Consider the following 26946-nt stretch of genomic DNA (forward strand, 5'->3'; position numbering starts at 1 on the left):
TGTAAGCATTTAGGAAGCTCTACTTATAAAGCTTCTCTTGGGTTTTATGCTTCATGTTAATCAATTGGTGTAGAACATACAGTACTCTCTCTTTTCAGGAGCCTGTTATGTGTAGGTTTTGTTCTGCTTTAAAATTTGTTTCCTTTTTATTCTTCATAGGAAGCATATAAGGGCAAAATGAAGTATGTAGAGAGTTAAAGAAATACCTAGTCCTTTAAATCACTGTAGTCAGTCAAGCAAAGAGACCTTAAGACATAGTGTCCAGGATTATGTAAATCTAGCTGAGGGAAAAAGACATATGTGCAAGAAATAGTGCAGTGACAATGCACATTAGAATGCCCAAATTTATTACTATTGTGTAGGGAATGTTATAGGAATTCAGAGAAGATGGACAGCTAATGGGGGACACAAGTCATTCTAGACATCTATTCAGGAGGTAATAGGGCAAACTTTGCATGTGTGAAAAGAGGGAGGGGTGCTTTCAGAGCTAGAGAAGCTTGATTCTGGTGTGCTTAGGGTAAGCTACCGGGAACAGTGAGGAAGTTGGGACATAGTAGACAAAAGTTAGAGTCAGATTATGGACAGATTTGAAGCCTGAGTTGAAACGTACTAAGACGGGGTGACTGTTACGAACTAAATATCTAAGGCACATGTTATGATAGAGCACTTATCCATTACCCATCCATCCGTTCATTCATTGAACAAATAATGCTTGGCTCCTAATATTTGTGGACATGCTGTCAAATGTTGGGTGTACAGGATTTTGAAGGGAAGAGAAGCTGGAGGAAGGAAAACCAAGAGGCTAATGTAGTTGTCTGGATATGAGAAAATGAGGGCAGAGTTGGAGTATGGTGGTGGAACTGAAGAGGAGGGGCTGGGTTTAGGATGCTAGTTGAATTAATATGGAGTTGGTCATTGTAATTAGTTGGCTATAGGGGATAAAGGAAAGGTAGATTTTCAAGCTGGACTGGCTTGGAGAATGCCATTGATAGAAAGAATGGGATTAGGTACATGGGTCAACTTTGGTAGGAAGAGCACAGACATCATTTTACAGTGGTCATTCCCTCCATGCAATTAGAGATACAGGACTAGAGCTCAAATTAGAGCTCAAGGTTGGAAATGTAGGCATTAGAATCACTAACAGAGTAAAGTTAAAGTTGTTGCATTTAACTTAATGAGACATATTACTTATTTACTGTAGTTGATGATCATAGGGCCGAGAAACACATATGGAGATGGCCACAGCTGGTACGGGGTGCCACCAAAAGGTGAAGAGAAGACTCATAAGGAGCAGGGTAATTGGAGGAAATGGGAAGAGCAAAAAGTTTCAAGGTCAGTATTTTCAACGATAGATTTTCATAGACTTTTATTTAACAACATCATTGGGTACCTATTATGAGCCAGGCACAACTTTAGGTGTTAAGGTTACGTAGCATTGAGTATGAATGTCCCTGACTTCATGGAGGTTATGTATAGATAGGGGGAAATCAAGGGAAGTTGAATATTCTAGTTTCATGTGATACAACACAGACATTTTAAAGAACTGATATGCAATATGTTATAAGGATTCAAAATATGGGCGTAACCCCCATAGTATAAAAGATATTTTTAAATGGAACATTTTTTCCCCTTTAGGTTTACGATTCAGTAATCCCAATGACAGTAAAATAGAGTCATAAAAAGGAGATAAGGTGGAGTGAGGAATGAGCAGAACTTTAGGATTATGACTGATGTACATCATCGTCATTAGATATAATACAATTTCTTTACAAGTCCATAAAATGCTCAAGTCCTTGAAAAAGGGAGTTGCAGAAGAGGTGGGGCAGGGAGTAGGTACATAAGGCATATTACCTTGGAAATGAAGCTGCTGACCAGATTTTAACTACCAGACATGGCCTTTTCTGAATTGTCAGAACAGAATGTAATTAACAACGGGAAGTGAGCTTCGGGAGATGACAACACGTACGAAAGTTGTAATAAAAGATCTCTCCTTTGCAAATATGTAACTTGCTTTTGCAAAGGTAGTGTTGTTTCTCGTGGAAGACATCTTCCCCATAAATATCAGGATCCCATTTGTACTAATTAGACACATGAAGTGCATAATCATACAGTTTGCCCTTTGGTAACTACTGTCATTACTTGTAGGTCTTTCCAAGGATTTTGTAATTCAGTTAAGTAAGAGATACCAGCTGTAGATAAATGCTTGTTTGCTTAGCCAGGAAACACTGGGGATGAGCGAGAAGGTATAACTGTAAGTGGGCTGCAGATTCTTATGTGTGAAGCCAGTGTATAGTTTGTGAATTATGAAATAATATGCTGTAGGACTAATGGTTTTTGAAACACAGAAATAAGAAATCTTTGGCCAGGTGGTATGAAAAAGGAATAAAAATACTTTGAATTTTTAAAAAAGGTCTATGATACTTCAAAGTATCCATTATTCAATGAATATTCATCAAGCCCTAACTCTTCATGAGGCTTGGAGAAGGAGAGAGAAGACTAATCAAGCAAGTCTTTGGGAAGTGCCACGTGATAGAGCAGATCATAAAACACTGTGAGAGTACAGAGTAATAAGGAGATAACCAAGTCTGAAAATTAAATAATTTTCACCATCTTAGTTAATGTGGTGTGTGTTATGTAAGATAAAAGGATTCCTTTAGAGATGCTGGTTCATGGTGGACAAGTGCTTTTGTTTTCACCTCCTCAGGCTCTACATAGATGGAGGATTCTCCCAGAGGGAACCTGGATTTAAGAGCAGCTTCCAGCAGTGGACTTTGCCCCGTGGCCTGTGGAAGGCATCAGTGTTTGGTTTGAGGAAAATTTCTCAGGTTCAACAGGAGAATCTCCAGGTGAAGAAGAAAGAGACCAAGTTTTTAGTGTCAATGTTGAGGTGGGGGCTAGACGTTTGGGAAGACAAGGTATGGGGCATTTAGAGACCAAAGGTAGCAAAGCTCTTTATAATACTGGTGAGTCATTCATGGCCCTTTTTATGTCATGAGAATTAACACCTGGGTTATAAAGTTAATCGTATTTTATCACTTCAGCATTTTGGAGAACATCATTTGACACAGAACATTAACAATTCCCTGACATAATGAATACATGACTTTGGGATTCTAGTGAGGTCTAATGAATAAATGTAACACTTAGACACATTCCTAAGAATCTAGTCTAGATACACTTGATAAACCAGATAGACTCACTCTTAATGGGTTTATTCTGCTTGTAGTTAATAATCAGTGCTTAAGGTAGTGCCTAATGTGTATTTACTCAATAGTCAAAGAATAGTCTGAATCATGACTCCATGTGCAGCTGGAAACCCAATCTAATAAATCTGTATCTGAAGCTTTCAAAACTACTATGCACACAAGAATTATGTAATTTTAATTTTTGTTTTCTATCCTTCCAACCCCACCTGATGCTATATGGTAGGATTTTGTTTTTGTTACAGCAAATAGTGTAATTATCCCTTAAAAATTTGCACAAGCTGGGGAGAATTAATAAAAATTATAATCATGCTGGGTACACAGTGAAATATTACAGCTCATAGCTTGGGAGTAACTACTTGGAAATAATTAAAAAAATTTTCCAATTCCCTATATCTGCAACTTCTGTTTATTACTTTCAGATTAAGTTTATGGGGAAGATTCTTTTGGCTGAAAAATAAGCAATATTTTTCATAATCTGATTCAGGGCCAGTGTATTCAATTTCATAAGTATGTCTTGAGCTGCTTTTGTGGTAAGAGATATGGAAAATTGAATGTTATAGTCATTGCCTTTATGGAACTTGCCACCTTGTGCCCTGAGCAAAACTTAACATGATGAAACTTTTATCTTTTCAGTGCTCTACAACTATTAGCCTCCTCTTGTCCACCGTACTGCTTCCTCAGATGTTTGCATGGGGACCTTTTACCCAAGGCATCTCCCATTATATTAATCACCAGGTGGGTAAGTTAGGAATGCTTATAGTTAATACATATGTTTGTGTTTGTGTTTGTGTGTATTTTACCTGCAGAAAGGACAATCATTCCTTAGCTTCCCCTACCATCTTTATAACACTGACCAGACTTTTGTTTTTATTTAACACTTTTTAAATGTTTACTTTTGAGAGAGAGAGAGATTGAGAGAGAGAGAGAGAGAGAGAGAGAGACAGAATCTGAAGCAGGCTCCAGGCCCTGAGCTGTCAGCACAGAACCCAATGTGGGGCTCGAACCCACGAACCATGAGATCATGACCTGATCGGACTGCAGTCAGTTAAGCTGCAGTCGGACGCTTAACTGACTGGGCCACCCAGGCGTCCTTCATTTTAGCTATTTTATTGGGCAAGCAGTAGCACCTCATTGTGCTTTTCATTTATCCAACTATTAATGATGTTGAACATCTTCTCATGTATTCATTGGCCATTGCCACGTGCTTATTTGCTCCATTGCCATTCTTTGCTCATTTGTTCAAATTCGTTTGTTCACTAAAAAAATTGACTTACTTTCCTTCTTATTACTGGGTTGTAAGAGTCCCTTGATATTATAGATCAATTATTTTTAAAATATGCTTTTTATCTTGTCATATGTTTTAAATATACTTTTGAAAACCTTGGAGCTGCAGAGTTAGCTCATCTAATTTATGAAAAATGCCCTTCGTATTTCATAATTAGCAAAGCAGGGGCCCTTCACATGCCAATCTGCCAAATCAGACTTTCTGTCAGAAGGAAAACACACCTGACTTCATTTTTCTTTTTTAAAGATGTTTATTTATTTATTTAGAGAGAGGGTGTGTGTGAGAGTCGGGGAGAGAGACAGAAAGAGAGTCCCAAGCAGGCTGTAGCACTGTTAGTGCAGAGCCCAATGGGGGGCTCAATCTCATGACCTGAGATCATGACCTGGGCCAAAATCAAGAGGCGGATGCTCAACCGACTGAGCCACCCAGGTGCCCCTCAATTTTCAGTTCTGACAAATGCATAAGTATGGGTTTGGATCACCCTCCAGAGTGATGCTTTTTGGGGTAAAAAGTGGAGGATGGAAGTGCTAGCATGTTCATGGAAATTTGTCTCCGCTCCCACCCTATAGTGTTTCTATATTCGAAATATTCCAACACAGGGAAAAATGTAGCTTCTAGATTCTTAAATAAATACGTAATCCATTAAAAAGATAAGAAGCCTTTCACAGACACTAATATTCTGAATTGTTCCTTCAGCTGGTGTTGGAAAGTCTTTCCCCCAGGTCTGTCCACCACAGGTAGATTAGGGATTTCCTGTTCAAGGGGGAGAGCCCTGCCAGGGGACGCAGAACCCAGGGCCAGTGGAGCACTGAGGCATCCCAAGCATGGAAGTTTTGGGAAAGCACACATATGGAAAATGGAGAAATGGAAACGGATTCCCTATCCATGCCTTCACATTCCTTGGACAATTTCCTGAACTCCCAGGGACAATTTCCTGAACTCCCAGGAGTACTCATACCAGAATATGAAGACTCTTGTTCTAAATGAATGTGGTTTTTGAAGAAGGGAATGCTTGACAAGCAATGGGCTGTCAAAAATTCCAAGAAAGATAAATTGTTTCCTGCTGGAGGAGAGTAATAAGGGTTCCTGGAGGGACAACAGGGTGATGTCTTTGAGGCGTCAGATAAGGCTCATGTATCCTTCAATCCTGTTGGTGAAAGATTTTAGTGCACTAAGGCCATCACTGGAGTCTCTCCATGTCTCTCCAAATATATATGAATGTACACATATATATTCATAGAGAATATATATATTACTCTATATTTTTCATAAAAAGTGATGGTGGTTTTGTTTATAAGTACGTGTCATACTTTTATTATTATTTTAAAACAGCTATAATTGTCACACTGTTTTTAAGTCTTTGATTAATGTTTCCCCCTGTATTATTTGCTTGGGGACAAACCTCAGTCTATATCAGTGGGAGACCTAATTACTGGAGGATTCAATTAAGAGTTTCTTTCAGGGACTTTTCAGAGAACAATTTCATAGTAGAGAAACTCCACCTTATTTAGATCTCTCCAACTGAACAGTGAGGAAATCTTGACACTTGTCACAAGGACTCAACTAGACCAAACATTACAAAAATTATTTGCATTTATTCAAGCCTTTAAAATAAAATATTCATTTAATATGATACTCACAGAGGCAATAAAATACATAATTTAGTAGGCTTTTCAAGCTCATTTAAAAATAGAGAGCTGTCATTTTACAAAGCTCAGCTATTTTTCTTCCCTCTAGCACAACTCACACAATACCACACCATGTAAGAAAGCCAAGTTTTGTCTCACATATTTGTATCTGCAGGGAGGAAAATCCTGCCTGCTGCAGCTGCTGGCTTCCGGACCCTTGTCTGGCCATGCTGAAATGCTGATATGAATTCACAGTGGCCTTAACACACCTGCCTGTTTTCTGTTTGATGAGGAAAGCGTAGGAGGCACTGAACGGACAGACTCAAAGTTTTCCTTCTGCGCCATCAGAAGCATATTCTTTGACACCCCTTGATAGAAAATCTATACCACCTCTCCCCTACTGGCCTCTAATAAAAAGCTGTAGTCCCTTTTAATAAATCTAATGATGAAAAAAATATAGGAACTTTATCCGATCGTAAATGTGAACCTCATCTAAAAAGGCATACATATTACGGTGTTCAAAGCAGACTCCCTCACCCCCTATCGGAAGCTAAGGGTTGATGTTCATGTTCTTGTGATGCTGAAGAACACCAGCGGGATCTGAACTCGCTTCACCCAAATGCCAAAGGCCGTTTGGAGCCAAAACATTTGAAAGGAAATCTATGAGGCAGGGAGAATTTCCAAATGGAAAATGGAACAAAACCACCATGAACTGAATTAAGAATGTGCCCCCATGTTGCCGCAGAATGAAGGAAAAGAAATTAAATCAGACCCAACACGCGGCCAGTTGTTTCCCCCTTGACATTAAACCCCTGGTGCCATTGATCAAATCCTCCCTGCTTCCTCTTGTGACACTTACTTACAGCACCCAGAGAATCCATCTGGCAGCGCCCTTCCTACTTCTGGGCCCTGGGCATGTCGTCTTCTTCCTCATTCATGTTTCTTTTTATCGATACTCACTTGTGCACATCTAACTGACTCATGTCCTGCATTTCAAGTGGGTCTTTATTATTTGTGCTTTTCCTTGCATTCGCCATGATCTCCCATTGAACTAAAATCACCAACTAGAGTAGTGGTGTTTTTTTCCCCAATGCTTCTGCAACCTGCCCGCTCCATAGCTGTCACACTAGCCAACGTCGACCTGCCCCCTGCAGGCAGACCTTGAGGAAGCCCCTCTCCAGGGCTTGAAGAGCTCTTTGCCAAATTCAAGCCATTGGAAAGAATTGTTTTTCCTAAAAAAAAGAAATCTAGTGGCATTGTTGGACTCCTGAGGCAGAGCAACCAATGTATGACATCGCTGATGCATTATGGACTCCTAATTTGACGATTGATTTCTGTTTAGTAACTCTTTTCTCTTATTTTTGCCCTTGGACTGTCACTGGAGAAGGCTATTTTTTTTTTTTTAAATGCAGGAAGTCAGCTACTTGTCCATGTTACATGATAAAGTTATATAAATAAATAGGTTGCAACATTTTCAAAATAATAATTAACATGTCAGTGGAAGATGTTCATTTCAATCTTCTTACAATCATAAATACTGAAGAAAGTCTTGATCACTTTATAATAATAATAATTCGTTGCATCTATCTTAAGATACATAAAGTCAGGTGCTCATCTCTGCGTTTTGAGATTCTGAGTAAGAATCCGGTTTAGGAGTTATGAGGTTCTCAGTGTTACCAGTGTCAGGTATAGTCTGTGGTCTGAGGACATTTCTCGGGCATATTTCAAAGACAGTACATATATACATATAAATATTTGTCACATTAAGGATTTGGGCCACCAGTCACTTGGTACCAAAACCAATATATGGATTCAATTGGAATTTAAATTTTCATCTTAACCCTTTCCTGCCAAGTATCCCAACAAAAACAAACAGATACTGTTATCGCAGAACGTGTACTTTAGAATTCTTCTTTTTTGTCCACTTGGTGTCTACTTGTTATCTGGCTGAAATCCTCCGTTCACCTTTGAGAACGATGACCCAGAGACTGTTTCGATGTCTTTGCTTTCTGGAAATTCCATGTCGTTCTTTCCATGACATTTCTTGTATGCCACATAAACTAGAAGGCAAGACACAGGAGGTTAATCAAGGTTTGTATCAATTAGCTGCAAACTTTCTTTGGGCAGTGATCATAATCTATGGCTCAGATATCAGCTTGCACTTCCTGTAGGCTGAGGGGCTGAGGGCTGCTTAGAGAGAGCAGAAGCCATTCTTAGGTTGCACACCAGTCATGGTACTTCTGGAAGACCTGGAGCACAGCCATGGGGAGCACTTGCTCACATGGCTTCTGCAGGCATCAGCCCTGTGGTGGGTGCTCGTCAAGAATGACAGCAGGCACGTATTCTGTGCCCACCACCTCCTAGTTATTACAGTCCTCAGTAAATAGGGTCCATGCTACGGTGCAGGGTCCAACACCTAGGTCTAGTGCTCTGTGTGGGAGGACTTGTGCTGGAATCACACTCCGTCTCTCCCTGACTTGACTCCTTTCTTCCCCCGAAGCAGGAGCCTTGGCTGAGCTGGGATCAGCCTTCCTCTCTTCTGGGAAGCTGCTGGTCTCTGGTGGCAGTGCGTCTATCAGCATAGTTTTGAGGCCAGCTCACCTGGGCACACTGCCCGGCAAGGGGAGCAGAGCAGTGTATGTGTGTAGACAAGCGCTATGGGCCCATGTACGGGGCAGGGGAGAGGGGTGGTCTTCATAGGCCCCATTGGTTTTCGAGCCATATTTTCTAATTAAGTTTTATCTCAATGAGTGCTATTTTGTTATCTAAATATATGATTTTTTTCTTCTACTTCTCATTGGTTACAAAGTCAACAGAGGAAGAAAAAGTATTATATCATTGGAACTTCACACTTAAAATTGGTACATAATAATGTCTATCTCATAATGCAGTTGTGAACATTAAGTGAAATAAAATAGTAAGGTACCTAGTATGGCCCTGGGAGAATAGTCAGTGCTCAGGAGTGCTTCAAAGGTCTTAGTATGTCAAGATCCATGTCTCCTTGTTGGTCCCTGCACTTCTATAATACATTAATTTTTGAAGCCACTGAGCTATTGAATCTATTGAATTGAGCTTTTGGTTAATTAAAATAGCCCAACAGTTTTATTACAAACTGTTTTCAGCCAGGACCCCTTCAACACACGTACACCAGTAATTCTATTTAACCAAATTGTTTATTCTCTTTCTTCTTTCTTCTTTCTTCTTTCTTCTTCCCTTCCCTTCCCTTCCCTTCCCTTCCCTTCCCTTCCCTTCCCTTCCCTTCCCTTCCCTTCCCTTCCCTTCCCTTCCTTCCTCCTTCCTTCCTTCCTTCCTTCCTTCCTTCCTTCCTTCCTTCCTCTTTCCTTCTTTCTGTCCTTCCTTTCTTTCTCCTTCTCTTCCTCCCTCATTCCCTTCTTTCCTTACTTTCTTTGTTCCAAAAAATTATTTCACCAAAATATGTTTCCAGGCATTGTATGTATCAACAAATATGGCTTCCTCATCTTTATTCTTACTTATAAAAATGTGGGAAAGTGTAAGACCAATACCAGTACCTGCCTTCCCATCATTCCTTCCACTTATCTACTAATCCCTTTTGAGTTAGTTATTCAACTAGTAAATTCACTTAATTGTTCCATCAGCCAGTCTGCTTTCTCTGGCTTTCTAGTAGACATCACTAGCTAATTATGTGGAAAAACCTCAAGGTACCCAAATTGGCTATATGTCTTTATCATACAAGACAACAGAGTAATTAGGCCATGGACTCCTGTCTCCTGTGTCAATGATAAATCAGTGGAAAGTTTCAAATGGATCCAGGGAGTCTTTTATACTAGAAGGAAAACTCTGCTTTGAGGATAACATTCAAGACAGTAACACAGAGAACGATTAGTACCCATAGGCAAGTTGAATATGAGAGCTTGAGAACTTGAGAGCCAAGTGAAAAATTAAACCAAACCCAAACAACACTGGACAGCCAGGCAGTCTATAACATAACATTCCCATTATTTCTGTCATTCACCTTCACTATATAACCTCTCTTAAATTGCTACGAAGCATAAAATATCAGTCTCGTTTTAAAGAGAAGATAAAATTTAAAAATAGAGGCTAGACATCATGAATCCTTGGAGAACAAAATGTAAGGAAAGCTTCACCTAGGTGAAGGCCAGCAGGTGGCAGGGGCCAAGGATCAGAAGTGTATGCGACAGCAGAGTAAAATTAAACATCAGATTAGGGGCACCTGGGTGGCTCAGTCAGTTGAGCGTCTGACTTCAGTTCAGGTCATGATCTCACAGTTTGTGTTTGAGCCCCACATCAGTCTTTGTGCTGTCAGCACAGATCCCGCTTCAGATCCTCTGTCCCCTCTCAATCTGTCCCTCCCCAGCTCGTTCTCTCTCTGTCTGTATCTCTCTCTCTCAAAATAAATAAATAAACAAATACATAAATAAACTTCTAAAAAACCAGATTAGCTATCCCTAGTCCCTAAAATAAAGAACATGTTTGCCTTAACTCTTCTAATTATATGGATGTTACATAATACATGTACACGTGCACATGCTCATGTATCTGTCTTCTAATATAACTTAGCCTGGTAAATATCTCTTGAATACCACTTTTGTGAAAAATATCCTATATTTACAAAGCATATGAAGATGATGATTTGGAAAAAACAGCCAGTTTGGGGTTCTTAGAAGCATATAGAAAGACACACAATAAAATGGTCCTAACAGGTTAATATGCCTCCCTAATTACTGGAGAAAAAGAAAAGTTCGTGGAGATGAATGAACCTCTCTTACTTTTCACTTAACAATAATCTTTACAGAAATCTTCTGATAAAATTGCCACCTTTTCATTAGCTGTTGGGAATTCGTGGTAACAGTAGAGATGACTTTTCCCACCCCTTTATTTCTCCACCCACGAAAAGGAACTTAATTTAACTTCTACGATTCACTGCCAAAAAAAAAAAAAAAAAAAAAAAAAAAAAGAAAAAAAAAGAAAAAGGTGATCGAACACAATGCCACATTATCCACTCGAGGGTCTCTCAAAGGGGAGTATCACCGGGGCCATGTGATCAGCATTATTCCTTACTGCCTAGGAAGATTCCCGCAAAGGCGAGCTGGAAAATGCTGTAGATGAGCGGGAAAGTGAACACGACGTTGAGCTCCTCCTGGGTGAAGGAGAGCTGCACGATAGTGGAGCACAGCTGAGTGTTCTGCATCCCCGTTTCCAAAGCAACTGTTCGGCACCTGCAAGACGCGTTGAGAGGATTTATGCTCTTACGGTCATTATTTTGTGCTTTGTTATTGCATGGCACTGAAAGCAGATACAATGAGAACAAGTGCTTATATGTGTATGTGTATGTAGCTCGCTATCTGCTTTTAAGGTATATATTTATTCAACATATTCTTTTACTTATACTACATGGATAAATAACTTCTTAATATATATGATTATATACAGTATGCACAAATATTCTCTCTCTATATACATAGATACAATCTTGGCTTAGTCACCTTTTATGATTGTTATGATTGTGAGAAAAGCGATATAAAACATCACAAAAGTTAAAAAAGCATATGCAACAAAAACCGGTGTTGCTGTTTTCTCCTTTCCACATTAAAGAAAATTTAGTTTTTGACATCATTTTGTCCAGAGAAACACAGAACACCGACTAGCTTATTTTGCCCATTGAGCAGTGGAATATATCTATATGTCTATGTGTGTATGATATATACATATATAATATGTACGTACACATCTTATATATATGTATATATGTGTACATGCATGTATATAACCTTATATATAAAGACAATATTTATTTATATTATGTTATATAATAATATTTATTAACAAATAATATTTTTGTTCAGTACAAATAAAATTACATGTGGGGTGCCTGGGTGGCTCAGTCGGTTAAGCGTCCAACTTCGGTGCAGGTCACGAACTCACGGTCCGTGGGTTTGAGCCCCATGTCAGGCTCTGTGCTGATGGCTCAGAGCCTAGAGACTGCTTCAGATTCTTTGTCTCCCTCTCTCTCTGCCCCTCCCCTGATCATGCTGTGTCTCTCTGTCTCAAAAATAAATAAAAACATTTAAAAAAAAAAACAAATAAAATTACATGTTGAATAAATATATACATTTATCTTTTATTTATTTTTTAGGTGAACATATTTTTTAATTTAAATTTTAGTTAGTTAACATACAGTGTAATATTGCTTAATATATATTCACTTAAAGCAGATATATATGTAAATAAAAATATACATATGAAAAGAGCAGGATCATTTATATTAGTGTTCCATGAATTCAAAGGGGGCTCCTTTCATTCTTTCCAATTATGCCCTTGGTACCAGTGCAGAGCACAGAGTAGGGGCTGAGAAGACACTCAAGATAGAGTATTTGTTATAGTTGCTTCATTGTTAAATTGGCTTTGTTTTTCTGATGAAAGCTGGATAAAAGTCTGCCAGGAAGGTGGTACTGCTCCGTTCTCCAGACAAGAAAAGTCAGAGGAAGAGTGAATGCCTGCCCTGGGGTTCCCAAGGTCAGTTGGTGGTGGGTCAGAGTGCAAGCCCAGATCAGCCTGATGACGTGTAACACCCCCCACTGCCCAGCCCTGTTCGTCTCTTTCTCAACGTCTGGCATGCTGCAGCTGCGACACCTGCTTTTCTTTCTGCCTATTGGCTCAGATGGTCTGGCAGGGGAGGAAAAGTTTTTACTCGGTACTAGACTTGTCCATGCTAAACCCAGCTCTGATGTTTGCACCGTGGATCATTGATGAGCTCCGCCTGTTGCTGGACGGAGGGTCCCTTGTCACCAGGCCACCCTAAGTGCTTTTGTTGAAGTTATTCTGCCTGGAGAATACGGACGTGAGACAATGGAAGGACTCAGTCTGCATTGTGTGGGGAATGGTCCCCAAGAATCTGAGCAAAAGAGTCGGTCAGTATTTTATTTCTGGGGGACCTGAGTCTATTTAGAATGATTGGGTGAATGTTATTACAGGTGGAAGATTTTGAATGTCTTATCAGTATTTACAGCTCTTATGGTTGAATTGTGTCTTCCCAAATGCATATGCTGCAGTCTTGACCCCCAGGACCTCAGAATGTGACCTGAGTTGGAAATTGGGTCACTGCAGATATACTTGGTTAAGATAACGTGATTAGGGTGAGCCCTAATCCAGTATGACTGGTGTCCTTATAGGAAGGGGAAGTTTGGGCACAGAGACACTTCTAGAAGAAAGACAGTGTGAAGACAGCCATCTTCAAGACAAGGAGAGAGGCCTGGGACAGATTCCCCCTCACATCCCTCCAAAGGAAGCATCTTGCTGACACGTTGCTTCTTGGACTTCTAACCTCAAAACTGTAAGACCTTAAATTTCTGTTTAAGCCACTCTGGCTGGGGTACTTCTCTATAGCAGTCCTAGCAAATGAATACAACAGTCATTACAGAAGCAGATTCCCAGTCTGATTGATCAAAACACCATACCTGTGCCAGGACTGACCAGCTATTCTAGCCAGTAAAAACCCTAGGGAGTAACCAGCCAAAGGAAATAACATCCCTATGATCCACAGTTTGGGAGCGATGGTCCAGGCGCTCTGGTATAGAATTCCTCCAACGACAGCTATGAGCACAATAAGGATTGCACCTGTGATGGACCCGATCTGGAAGGAAGACACAAGCAGACCCGACAGCTGTGATTGAGAACAAAACCCACTCAGGAAGAATTGGAGCACCTGGCTTCCAGATTGAACTCTTCCTGCTCTCCTTCCTTTGGTAAGTCTTACAACGTCTCTTAGTCTTGCTTTCCTCATGTGTACTTGAGGATCAAGTCTTGCCCAAGATGCCTTTTGTGATGATGATAATGAGAAAAGGGATATAAAACTCTACAAAAGTTAAAAAATCATATATAAACAAAAGCCACTGTTGTTACTGTTTTCTTATTTTCACAGCAAGAAAATTTGGAGATTATAACTTTTTTTTTGTCCAGAAAAATAAAGAACACCAACTAGCTTATTTTGTCTTCCAATCAGTAGGGTATATATATGTCTCCATCTATATATATGTATATCTTTATCTGCATTTATTTCTGTATTTATATCATCTGTGTCTATATCTATACCACTTTATCCATATCCATACCAACTAGCTAGAATATAGTTCCTGATGGGGAATGAATGGTTACTAATGAGTGGTTACTAATTACTAATGGGTACTAATATCTACCAATTGCCAGATGCTGAACTGGCCATATGGATTCAGAGATAAGAAGCATCTGATCTATTTTTGAAAACAGCTGTCTAGATACATTTTATAGTACAAACCCACAGAACAGAGATCAGAGCAAGGTGCCCTGGGAGTAGAGGGTAGAGTAAAAGCAGGAGGTGGCATTTGAGTTGGATAGAATCCTGCCCTGTAGGTGGGACCAGGAAGGGCACTCTGGAAGAGTGCACTGCAATGTCTAACAACTTGAAGTCTCGCTAGATGGAGGTTTATGATATACTGAAAAAACCGGTTTCGTCGCTGGAAAGATCAATTATTGAAACTCACACTGTGGAGCATTTGCAACCTATGGCATGGGGCACTTACCTTAAGAATGATCTTGGCTTTGTGGGGCCATTTGTGGTTAACAAATATTCCAATGGAAACGGGAACAACAAGAGCAACCAAAGATGTACCTGAAAATGACAGGAGAGCAATTTGATCAACAAAATACGTAGCCCAGGAAAAAGGAAGACAAAACAGTAAGCAGCCTGCAAAAGGCTTAGGTAGTATATCAGTCCCCCTTCATGAATCCACAAAACAGACTCAAGCAAAACAGTAATAAAACTCTCCTTGATCCACCCCGGCAAAAGATTTAATCTTCCTGGTGAAGCATTGCTAACATGGATGGTACAAATCCCTCTTAGGGTTCTTTACACTGCCAATCTTTTACTTTCAGTTTGTCAAAATCTTGGCTTCTTTGGTCTCTGGATCTTGATATCCTGGGAAAAATACCTTTCTAAACTTTGTGTGTGTGTTTATGTTCGTGGGGTGTACATGGGTATTTTATGTCTGCCTGTTACATCACGGCAGTGGAAACCAAACAGAAAGTTCAGAATTCTCCAGACATTCTGTGGGCTGATGACTTCTGGTTAAGACTGAGTTTGGGTCTTCAAATCTACAGCAGAGAGGTGAGAGAGGAGGTTGAAAAAAGCATGCTTTAAATTTTCTGTGAGATAATATATTTGGCGACCTCTCAAGCAATTATAATTCTTTGCAGGAACGTGCTCACCCAGCCAGATAAAAGAGCCATGCTTCAATTTCCCCGTGTTAAATTTACTGCTGTTCCCATCACATGATGGTTTGTTACCCCATGTTATTTAACTATTTTTTGTCCAATCACTGCTTTTACATAATTGTGTGCCAACAACCTCAACTTCTCACGGGCTGTTTCTTTGTCAAATATCCTTTTAAAGCAGGAGGGGAAAGTGCAATCGAATCATGAAGTTTCGAGGGTGGTCGTTGCTCTGCATTGGAGGAGATTCGATGAGGACCGGAAAATGGATTCTAGATCCCAGGGCTGCAAACATGAATTTAAAATGAACACAACAGTGATGAAAACATAATTTCTTTGTAGCCTTCTGGTCCTCCTGGCAGTATAAAGGTCAGCAGTTACTTTGTCCCAGAAATTACTCAAAGGGATTAAGTAATGGCCGGGAAAACCTAAAACAGGAAAAAAAAAAAAAGATGGTAGGAGAAAATGGTGGAACACAGGATATGGAAAAGAGTGGTTGATGGTCATACTGGTAAGAGCTTCCAGAAAAACCTCCTTTGGGTATCCTTACATCCTGCTACTTTGGGAAGAGACTTCTTCCCTGGGGTGTCCAGACTACTTAAATTGTGGCAAGTTTGTAGGCCTCCAGTTGAAACCATCTTGATCCGAATTGATTGTATTCTGGTAGCTTACATCCAGGTGCAGATACTGTGCTTGGGATGCCAGTGTGGTTAGGGTATAGTATATTTTTAATGTGTCCCTTCTGTGAAAGGGGCTCCCTTCCCCCGCTGCCCCACCAGGCTGGGGCCCCTCCTGCTGAAAGTCTTTACCTCTCTGGGGAGGCCCAAGGCTACAGGATGAACGCACGGACCACCTGCCCAAATTGTGTTTCTTCTGCCAACCGGGTGAGGCCAGAGACAGTTTTTCTGGGACCAGAAGTTGGCCATTAAAGACACTCTTTGCCGTGTGTGGTTCCCACCCAGAAAGGTGGGTTGGTGTGATTCTTGACTCCCCGTGGGGTAAAGTTTCTCTCTCCTTCTCCCCCTTCCTCGTGTGCCCATGCAGCACGTGTCTAACGCCCGTCCAGTTCGATGGGAAAGCAGTTGGGCCACTGGAACTGTAATGTGGCCTTTTTGTTTTGAGTTCCCAGAGCAGGTCTGGGAGGAAAGAAAGATGGATAAAAGCAAGAGGAGGACAGTCATGGACTGGAGCCAGAGGGACTGGGGTCCGAACCTGACCAACTGTGGGAAGGCTGCAAACTGTACAGCCTCTCTGTGCCCTGGTGTCCCCCTTTGTGAAGCGGGTAGAATTATAAGTAGCTCATGCAGCTGCCGTGGGAATTAGGTGATGAAGCAGGTGTATGGTTCATAGCGTTGGGCACTTTTAAACAGACAGCAGAGGGGAGCAGGGACAGCACCCCGCAGCCACTGGTCTCTGTGTTCTCGGTGGCACAGGCTGGGGAGATGCCCTCTTCCACCCCAACCCCCTATGGGAAGGGCTCGGCTATGGTGCTGCACCTGCACAGTGGGGTGGGCATTGTGTGGAACTCGGGCTGGGCAGCGCTGACCACAGAGAGAATGTGAAGACCAGGGGGCATTTCCAGCTCAGTGCTCATTTGGGGCAAATTAAACCTTTACCCTGGGCCTTAGTTTCCTTGTCTAAAAAGTAACGAGCACAACCTGTGAAGTGATTGGGTTGTTGTCTTAACGGACTAGAAAAACCAATAGCAAGAAGGTTAGGTTGGAAAACAGGCCTGGGTAAAATGGTGAATAAGCAGAGTCAGTATCTTTGTTTTTGCTAACTCATTTAACAGTTTTAAAAATCTTGCCCTTTTCTCTTTTCTTTTTGCCCTGACCTCTTTCCTGATGACCGTTACCTCCATGGAGGTGCTAATTACTCTGTCTCATTTTCTGTTCCTTTCAAAATTTATTCACATTAAAGGAAGTGCTGGGCACCTGGGTGGCTCAGTCGTTTAAGTATCCAACTCTTGATTTCAGCTCAGCTCATGATCTCTGGGGTTTGTGAGATTGAACCCCTTGTCACACTGTTCACTGGTGTTGTGGGGCCTGCTTTGGATTCTCTCTCCTTCTCTCTGCCCACATATTTTTTTTAAAAACACACATATTTTTTTTTTTAAAAGGACGTGTTATAAGTTATTCACACTACAGTTAGAATTATTCAATATAGCCATGAAGTATTTTCCAGAAGGGAATGAATATCACGAAGAGAATTTTCTTTTAATGTTTATTTTAGAAACAGAGTGAGAGACAGAGTGCAAGAGGGGGAGGCGGCAGACAGAGGGTGACACAGAATCCGAAGCAGGCTCTAGACTGAGCTGACAGCACAGAGCCTGACTTGGGGCTTGAATTCATGAACCACGAGGTCATGACCTGAGCCGAAGTCTGACACTTAACCGACTGAGCCACTCAGGCGCCCCTCGACGAGAATATTTTGAAGCTTAAATTATTTTGTTAAACAATAAGTAATAATGGAATTAAAAGTCCTCACTCAAGAGACAGGTTCTTTGAGAGGCCTGCAATGCAGGAAGTCTACATTGTTTAACCTGAAGGAAGGTGCTTTCCAAGGGAGCAGACTGAGAGTTAAGGAGCATGAGGCGGAGCAGGGGATTCTGTGGAGTCACCCTACAACCTGTTTGCAAGAGAACTATCTCACCTATATCTCATCTTTTATGACTACAACGGTGTGGGAAATGCCTGGTTTGAGAAGGCCAGGAGCTGTCTTGTCTTACCCTTGACCCCATGTTACACAAACGACTTAATTTCTCACCATTATCTGTTGAACCGGAAACTGAAAAAAAAAAAGCCCCTTTGCGGTGGGGGTGAACATCTCGGAGCAAAATGAGTGGAGACAGAGTCATGACTGGTAGATTTGACTCCTGGGGCATCACGTACAGACTGCACCAGGCAACGAACTTCTGAGTCAAGATGTGGCTCACAGTCGAGTGTTACCTATATTACGTTTCGTTGGGTAGTTTCCCAGCACCACACCCACGATTGCTCACTAGGTGTCCTAATTTTAAATCATTAGTGGAATGTGTGTATATATATTTATGTTATATTTCTTCTATCTGTGTGTCTGGGAGCAAACTCATGTTCCTGTGAACTATGGTACTGAGCGTTACGGGAAGGACATAGCCTCTTGCGCATCAGCAATTTTGGCTTCCTCAGGTCCAGACGGCCGTGCCTTGAGTCAGCCCTCCCTCTGGTACCTGCAGTGGAGGAAAACCAGGTTCTCCCTTGGGGTCAAAGTTTGGGGTTTGCATTCTGCCAACCCTCATTCAGTCGTAGGCATGACCTGTAACGAAATCCTGATTGGGTAAAAACGGCCGCTGGTTTGAGAGGTAGACACTAGCTGGGTCTGGGCCTGGCCCGAGGTTAACAGAGAACAGGAGGGTAATATTCAGAAAGCTTGCAGAGGAATGACTTACCTATGTTATCAAAGGGAATTATGATGGTCCCAGAGTCGACCCACATTTTGGTATAGATAAAGAGGCACAGCGGCATCATTCCCAGGGCAAGCAGCGTGGAGCATGTGGTCATACTGATGCTGGAAGGAAATGGGCAGGTTGATACGTCCGCCTGGGTTTTCTAGGGGGAGACTTAGTTTCATCTTGCAATTCATAATTAGGAAATCCTGCAGAAGACTCAACCAGCAGCATCCTCTAGACTGATGGATGGATGTGTGCAGAGTCAGATGCGCCCATCTTTGTACAGGTCCCAGCTTTGGGGAAAATGCGGAGATCTGGATTTGTTGTTTTTCTACTCTGTCTTGGGCCATTCCTCCCTCTCCACTGGTTCTCGAGGATCAGAGTAGACAGTTAATGACTGTTTAAATTCATTATTAGAAGAGGTACAGGGTTCTTGGACACACCATGCTTTGGACCTCCAATCAGAGAAAAGCAAACACATCTATACCAGCCGAAACTTTAGGGGCTTTGCTGTGTCTGTCCGTATTGAGAAGGGATGGGACTCCCTGGTCCCTCAGAGGAGAGCACATGTCCAAGGGAGGGAGCCTCAGTGTCTTTTTTAAGGCAGACAGATTACTGCCCCAATGCCTGTAGCTTAAAAAGAAAGAGGAAGCTGACTTGAAGAACTAAAGAAAATATGCAAGCGGGGGTGGAGGGTGGTGGGCCTGGATTCTATTTCTGCTGAGAAATTTACCCAATGTGTGTTCAGAAGGACCAGGGTTTGATACTATTACTCCTGAGAACATCTGTGTTTTAGTGAGCGGACTGGCTGGGTGAGCGGATTTTGGCTTTGGACCTGGAGGAGTTTACATGGAATGGTGCTATCTTCCGCAATGTGACAATGGATGGAAGACAGGTGTTTGGGTGGCGGGTCTTCCTGGTTCCCCTCAAGGGGCCATGTGCACAGAGGCACATTCTCTTCCTGGGGAACAGAGCTGTTAAATGTCTGGGCCAGGCACTAAAGCCAGACACTGCTGGGGTTGGAAGCAGGAGTAGCCACTTACTACATAAGTACTATGCTCTTTGGGTAATTTACTTGACTTTTCTTGGCCAGCTTCCTTATCTGTGAAATGAAGATTATAACTATTGCCACCTCATAGGCCGTGAGGACTAATGAACCAGTGAGTCCAGTGCTTAGAATAATGCAAGACTCTCATTAAAAGTCAACTACTGTATTAGCTCTCCAGCCATAGTGTGTGTCTGTGTGTGTGTGCACATGTGTTGTGTTCCAACAAAATACAGGATCCAGAAACGAGACATTTTTCTGAAAGTCCTTTCTCCAAAAGCTGTAGCATTGAGACTATCAGAGTAGTAATTTCTTAAAGGTATTATATGTGCACTTGAAGGAAAATGCAGAATTATTTACATCACCTGTGACCCTGCCCTCTGCTGTGCTCCACAAACACCAAAACCACACTACATAGTGCTAAGGAAAACAGCTGGGGGTGAGGAATTTCATTTTAATGCATCCAACTAAGCACAGTCTTGGCAAAAAATAAAGGGTGGTGGCAACGCTTAACGGGGGCTTAACTTGGCTAATAACCATTTTTTTTTAAACTGGGAATGACCTCACTTAAAATGTGTTTAAAGAATTTAGGATAAAAAAAAAAGAATTTAGGATAAAAGTACTTGTCTTCATGGAGCTAAAATAGTATAACACCAACAAGTGCTGGAGATGTATGTGAAACATTTCTAAGAAGTTCCATCTGTTATGGGACAGATTAACTTAATTTAGATACAAAAAAAGGATGCTAAGGCAGCATCCTAAACCAGAATAATAATTTTCAGAAATAGTCTTGCTTATAATTAAAATATTGGAGTTTGTAAGCTCTTTCCCTTCCTTTGACATTCTCTCTTTTATCTTTTATTTCAAAAATAAATTAGAATGGATTTAAAATTATCATCAAGGGGTGCCAGGGTGGCTCAGTGGGTTGAGCAGCTGACTTAGGCTCAGGTCATGATCTCATAGCCTGTGAGTTCGAGCCCCACATCGGGCTCTGTGCTGACAGCTCAGAGACTGGAACCTGCTTCAGATTCTGTGTCTCCCTCTCTCTCTGCCCCTCCCCTGCTTGCACTCTGTCTCTCTCTCTCTCTCAAAAATAAATAATAAAAACATTAAAAAAATTAAATTTATCACCATAATAAAATCATTTTATTCCAGTATGTCCAATGTGCTTTCCAGAGTAGAGGGGATGGGAGGGGTGCACGGAGGGGGCAGTGTTTTCTACCTGGATGATATAGTAAAGAGAAGGGTAAGGATTTTTTATTTTAAACTCTGAGAACAACTCTTTCTCTCTTTGTTTTTTTCTTTCAAATTTCCTTGGGAAAGCTTCAATTTTAAATTATTGCTAAGACAGTTTATGAAATTGTGTTATGGTTTTGAGTTTGGCAAGAGTAGTTTCTTGAGGCCCCGAGGTAGGACATGGCAGCAGCTGGAGAAGGGAATGGTCTAGCTTTAGTGGGCCACCTTGACCATGAGGCACTGCAGAGGGGCAAGAGAACAGGTGGCCGGAAGTTGATGCCATTTGAACTAACATGAGAACAATATCAAACCACTCAAAATGAGATGAAAAACAATTCACAGGTAATAATTCTAGGGAGCAGTGTAGGGGAATAGATCAGCAAAAGAAAAAAAAACTCCTTTTATGAATAAAATCTGAAGTTTTATAAGAAGCATAGATGTCAATAATAGAAATACTACCATGAGTTTATGCTGGAATGAGGAAAAAGGTAACAAAAGAAAAAAAAATCTCTTGTCTTTAATTTTTGGCTTTAGCTCTATTCGCCACCAGGGAAATTTGTTTTCCTTTCTTTTCTTTTCTTTTGGAGATAAAGACAATAAATGAGAATTCACTAAATGTTGAGGAATTAGGTGAAGTCACTGATGAGGAAAGTAAAGACTGTTACCATATTAGAAGTAAAACACCAAATTTGACAGATCAAATGAAGTGTATGTAGGTGGTGCTAGAAAGTGGGGACATGGTAAGTGATAGAAAAAATGTTGAACAAAGATTAAGAGTCTGGATAAGGATACCTGGCTAGGTCTGGATTCAAATCTGTCTCTGATATGTACTGCCTCTGTGACTGGGGTTAAGGTTATGAGCCTTAATTTTATCATCTGTCAAGTGCAGAAAATAATAGTACTGACCTCAAGAGGATTATCTCGAGGGTTAAATACACCAATGTATGTGGAATCCTTGTACTGTGTGTGGCTCATAATGGTGAGCTAATAAATACTAGCTAGTAAAATAAAAATAAATGCTACATAAGAGAAACAAAGCTTGGTGACTTTGAGGGGAAAAAGAGAAAAAGTCAAATACTATTGGGTTAGTTCTCAGAGTAGAGAGAAACTGGACATTTATGTGATTTAAATGGGAGAGGTTGCTTCAAATTTGTGATAAGCCAGAGGGTGGAGGATCTTGAACAACTAAAATAACAATAAACAATGAACAATGAACTGACCTGGAAGATGAAAAATGTAGCAATCATAGCCAGAGAACAAAGGAAAATCTAGAAACGATTAACACTGGAAAATAGAATAAGGGAGTGTAGCTAGTAGATGGCAGCTCCAGATGGAGTTGGGGAGAATGGGGGAAGTGGAAAATCTAGAAACAATTAACACTGGAAAATAGTATAAGGGAGTGTAGCTAGTAGATGGCAACTCCAGATGGAGTTGGCGGGAGTGGAGGAAAGGTACATAAGCAGGGATCCCTCCAAGAAGTCAAAGAAAGGAAAACGACAAGGAAAAGTCCTTGCATGGTGTGGCTGAAAGGAGATTCGAAAATGGGGGATCTCTGGGAATAGAGCCTCAAAGGAGGCAGGTGTCTTTTTGTCCTCTGGACTATGGGTCCTGCCACCGGCAGATTTGCCTGAAAATGTCACCTTCATTTCTCCCAGAAACATTTTGTGTATAGAATGCCCACAGCACAGCTAGAACAGGTGAAAATACCTGTACGCTACTCACATTCCCGCAACACTTTTCTAGGCTGAAGCAGTCCGAGAAGGAGCTCAAATATCACTTACTGTATTTCAATGAGCAAGGTCTATAATTTTGTTAAAGATAACTGTTAAGTTTGTTGTTGTTGTTGTCTATTATTTTTTTTCACTGGAGATTGCAAAATGCAATGGCTTGCCAGGTTCAGAAGAAATGGTGGCAGGGGAATGAGGGGATGAGCGGGAGAGGGGGAGACAACAGTGTTAGGGGGACAATGGGGTGAAGGGGAGAGGGAGGGGGGCTGGGTGGGCTGGGGGGGTTGATTTGGTTTCTTCTCCCAGAAAGCACACCCAGGAAAGTCACTGTAGATGGAGTTGTTTTGCTTTCATGGTGTGGTATCTGTTCTAGCAACTGGTAAGCAATGCAGATACCTGTTGTGAAACAGTCATATCTTGTCTGCGATTGCTACGGTTCCAGTGGAAATGGAGAACGTAAAGTTCTTAATTTTTTTTAAGTTTGTTTGTTTGTTTGTTTGTTTGTTTATTTAGAGACAGAGAGCGTGCACAAGTGGAAAAGGGGTAGAGAGAGAGGAAGTAAGAGAGAATTCCAAGCAGACTCTGCACTGTCAGCGTGGAGCCCCACATGTGGCTTGAACTCACAAAACTGCGAAATCAGGACCTGAGCCCAAGTCGGATGCTTAACCGACTGAGCCACCCAGGCACCCCGAAGGTAAAGTTCTTAAAGCACAGAGCTGACTCCAGAAGAATAGAAAGTGTTGGAAAACTGGTTCCCAAAAGCTGAGGTGATTCTCTCTTAACTTACTTTAAAGGAATATTTGACCAGTGTTTCCTTTAACATATGCAATGCATAATGTCATCATCGTACTGAGCAGCATAATTTAACTGCTTTCAATGATTATGAGCCATTGTGATAAACGCTATTATTTGCTCCGCTAAAATACAGCGATGTCTTCTGGGCATTTGTGTTTAGAGAGCTGTTTGTCCCTAGATTAAGGGACGCAGCGGCTGCTGTGACTTTGTGAGTTGCCTTCTTCATTTTGTGGGCATTTTTGGTCCTCTCTCTTGAGGTCAGGCTTTTGGGGCCACTTAATGCTGTGGGACACAGAACCACCCCACTAGCACCTTGCTCCCCACACCACTTCTTTTTTTTTTTAATGTTTATTTTTTGAGAGAGAGAGACAGAATATGAGCAGGGGAGGGGCAGAAAGAGAGGGAGACACAGAATCCAAAGCAGGCTCCAGGCTCCAAGCTGTCAGCATAGAGCCTGACACTGGGCTCAAACTCACAAACGGTGAGATCATGACCTGAGCCGAAGTCGGACGCCCAACCGACTGAGCCACCCAGGCGTCCCTACCTCCACCCCACTTCTTATATCTCATCCTCTGTGCTGAGAAATAGCGCAACAGGGCTCTCGGATTAGGAGATTAAGAAGGTCCTGCGCAAGGAACATTTATGACATTAAGCAGGATTGAATCTTTTCCTGGGTTTTGTTTGAGGTCTGGATAGGGGGCATGGCTAGCAAGGTGACTGCTGGACTGGAGAACTGTTGGTGTTACTCACAAGACAAGGGGCATCTGTGGAGAACACACTTCCTAGAATGAAAACGAACAATTTCACTGCCATATGTCCCATTTAGGGATTATTCTGACTTGCTGAAGGATTCACATACACTGATTAAGCTGGCTGTTTTCCACCAAGGTTTCAAGTTTTACTTTGGCTCTTTCTCCTAAATATTTTTATTTTTTTACAGGAATTGTTATATGAGGTAGACAGGATTACATAATCATCTGTTTCAAGACAAATAAGATTTCCTTGACACCACAGAAAAGTGTCAGTTGGAGCTTAGATTAGGTCCCTGCAGTTTTTGCCCGCAGGAAGAAATCTGTTCCAACAGCCAAATAACGCAGCCTCGTGCATACTTTTCTGTTTTACAAACGGATTACACGTGGGACATTCTCTTGAGGCAGAAGACTCTTCCATTTTATTGAAAAGTTACAAATACTCTGTAAAAGCTGTTTGGTGGAATTCAAAGTCCCATATTCAATTTGGGTCACTCCCCTTGGCTTAGTGGGTGAATTGTCACCTCTGTGTGCTTATGTCCAGATCAGCCCAAGTTGAGGTCTAGAAGGGCCTTATGGCTCTGTGGTGGTTCACAGATTAACTAAACCTGAACAGCGCTCGCCATCCTTTGTTCTTTACAAGACTTCCTTAGGGGGAAAAATCTATTGCAAGGAGAGATGGTATTTCCTTAAGTGAAAAGTATGTGAAGTGAAGCCATACAGGTTGTATGGCTTTTCTGAAGCTTCGGGGGGACCAACCCCAGCTGAGATGACACAGTGCTCAGTAGGCACTGTGTCAACGTGGAATACAGCTTTACATTTTCCAGTGGTTACATTTCTACACCTTAAGCTTCTCTCTTCTGAGCATAGTAGCTGGTGATTAACAGAGCCGACTGCCTACTGTATAGTATTTAATAAGCACGCGTTACATTACCACCTGGCTGCTTTGCAGAAATGCATACCTTTCCCAGGAAATGAGGAATTGTCAGGTAAGGAAAAAGATGTTTTTCTATTCAACGTAAGGCATTAAAATTCTCGGTCTCATCACGTTAATGCTTCGTCTTATTTCTATTAGTTTTTTTTTTTTTTTTCTGGTGCTAGTTCAGACTGGCACAGGATGAATTGGGCAAACATTGCAATTTAGATTACTCTGTGGGAAGCAGAGAAGCCATTTTCTGTTTATTTTATAGTAAGGTAAGCATAATTTAAAAAAAGCTGCTGCAGGTTTTTTTTTTTCTCTTTTAATGCCAGTAGAAGCGAAGCGAATGTACAAATTCCTCCTGAGGCTTTATACCAAGAAAAAACTTGTTCAAAGAACTGGCTGTATTTGGTGAGTTGACCAACTATTGATATTGTCTTAGAATAGATTCTAATGTGTAACGAACAAATTGGATCGCGTGATTCCACTCAGAGCTCCTCGTCACCACAAAGAAAGGTCTGGTTTGTTTCTCGTTTTGTTTTTGCTGATACCAACAGGGCAAACTTTCTCAGGTGCGCTCGTGGCTTGGACAAACTTCTTTTTTGAAACACTTTGAGTCTTTCCCCAAAGATAAATGGCAACTATCCAGCTCCCTGTTCACTGAGTTGGATTAGAAACCACAAATATAAAGTATAACCCCCAAATTCCAATAGCTAAGCAGCTGTACAGGAAGTTGAGGGAATGCACTTATTGTCTTCTGTTTAGTTCCTCAGCTGTACCCTAGATCAGGCTGGTCAGATGGACATCACAGTGACGTGGGCTCGTGACAAGATTAATTCAATGTGATTACAGTAGGAGAGGCTTAGATAGCTTACCTCAAGTCCATGTCGCCATCGACCCAGTAGGCCAAGATATTGGAGGCGGTTCCTCCGGGACAACATCCCATGATGAGTACCACTACGGCTTGGACAGGAAGGATGTCAAAGGCCACTGACAGGATGAATCCCGTGAGGGGCATGATTCCAAACTGACAGAGGAAGCCAACGCATATGCCCCACGGCCGCTTTACGTGTCCTAGGAATTTCTTGATTTCCACATTGCATCCCATGGAGAACATCACCATGGCCAAGAGGATGGTCAAGACAGTGCTCAGGACCACGCTGAGGATGTTATTGAAATTACTCTCAGTCAGCACACAGGATGACCCATTGCAAACCGTGGCACTGGCCGAACAGCCTGTTGAATTATTCATTGCTGGATTTGGTGCCCAAATGGTCACACGCGTCCACAGAAGTACCAATCTTCTGCTCCTCAGCAGACGAATAATGCCTCATCCAGCCGTGTCCAACTTTTAAACCCTTCTCAAACATGTGTCACTTGAGTCTCTTTCAAAAGCCACCTCAGAGAAGCAATAAAAAACAATAAATGCTAGTATGTCAGTTTCCAGAGGTAACATTACAACACAGCACAAATTATGAATCATAAAAGTCCTGCCAAATTGTTGGTCCGGCTGGAGAATTATAATTAATCATTTATTGGCATGATAATGAACCGTACCATATAAAAAGAGCCGTGTTAATGTTTAATGCTGAGGAGGTTTGTGAAATTTCAGTTAAGTGACACTTAAAAACAACTAAGAAAAACGAAAGAACGTTGGAGGGTGTAAGCCATAGGAAAGCACAT

At 41.4% G+C, this 26946-nt stretch overlaps 1 protein-coding gene across 1 annotated transcript; it reads right to left on the reverse strand.

The window, feature by feature from the left end:
* Positions 1-7605: 7605 nt before the first annotated feature.
* SLC10A2 (solute carrier family 10 member 2) lies at positions 7606-26686 on the reverse strand. The gene is made up of 6 exons (XM_030313831.1): positions 26139-26686; positions 18793-18911; positions 14678-14766; positions 13577-13752; positions 11181-11338; positions 7606-8179 (listed from the first exon to the last, which is right to left on the reverse strand). The coding sequence occupies exons 1-6, from the start codon at positions 26513-26515 to the stop codon at positions 8052-8054; spliced, it is 1047 nt and encodes a 348-aa protein (XP_030169691.1). The 5' UTR covers positions 26516-26686; the 3' UTR covers positions 7606-8051.
* Between the last annotated feature and the right edge of the window lie 260 nt (positions 26687-26946).

The sequence above is a fragment of the Lynx canadensis genome, chromosome A1 (assembly GCF_007474595.2).
Source record: "Lynx canadensis isolate LIC74 chromosome A1, mLynCan4.pri.v2, whole genome shotgun sequence".
Classification (NCBI taxonomy): Eukaryota; Metazoa; Chordata; class Mammalia; order Carnivora; family Felidae; genus Lynx; species Lynx canadensis.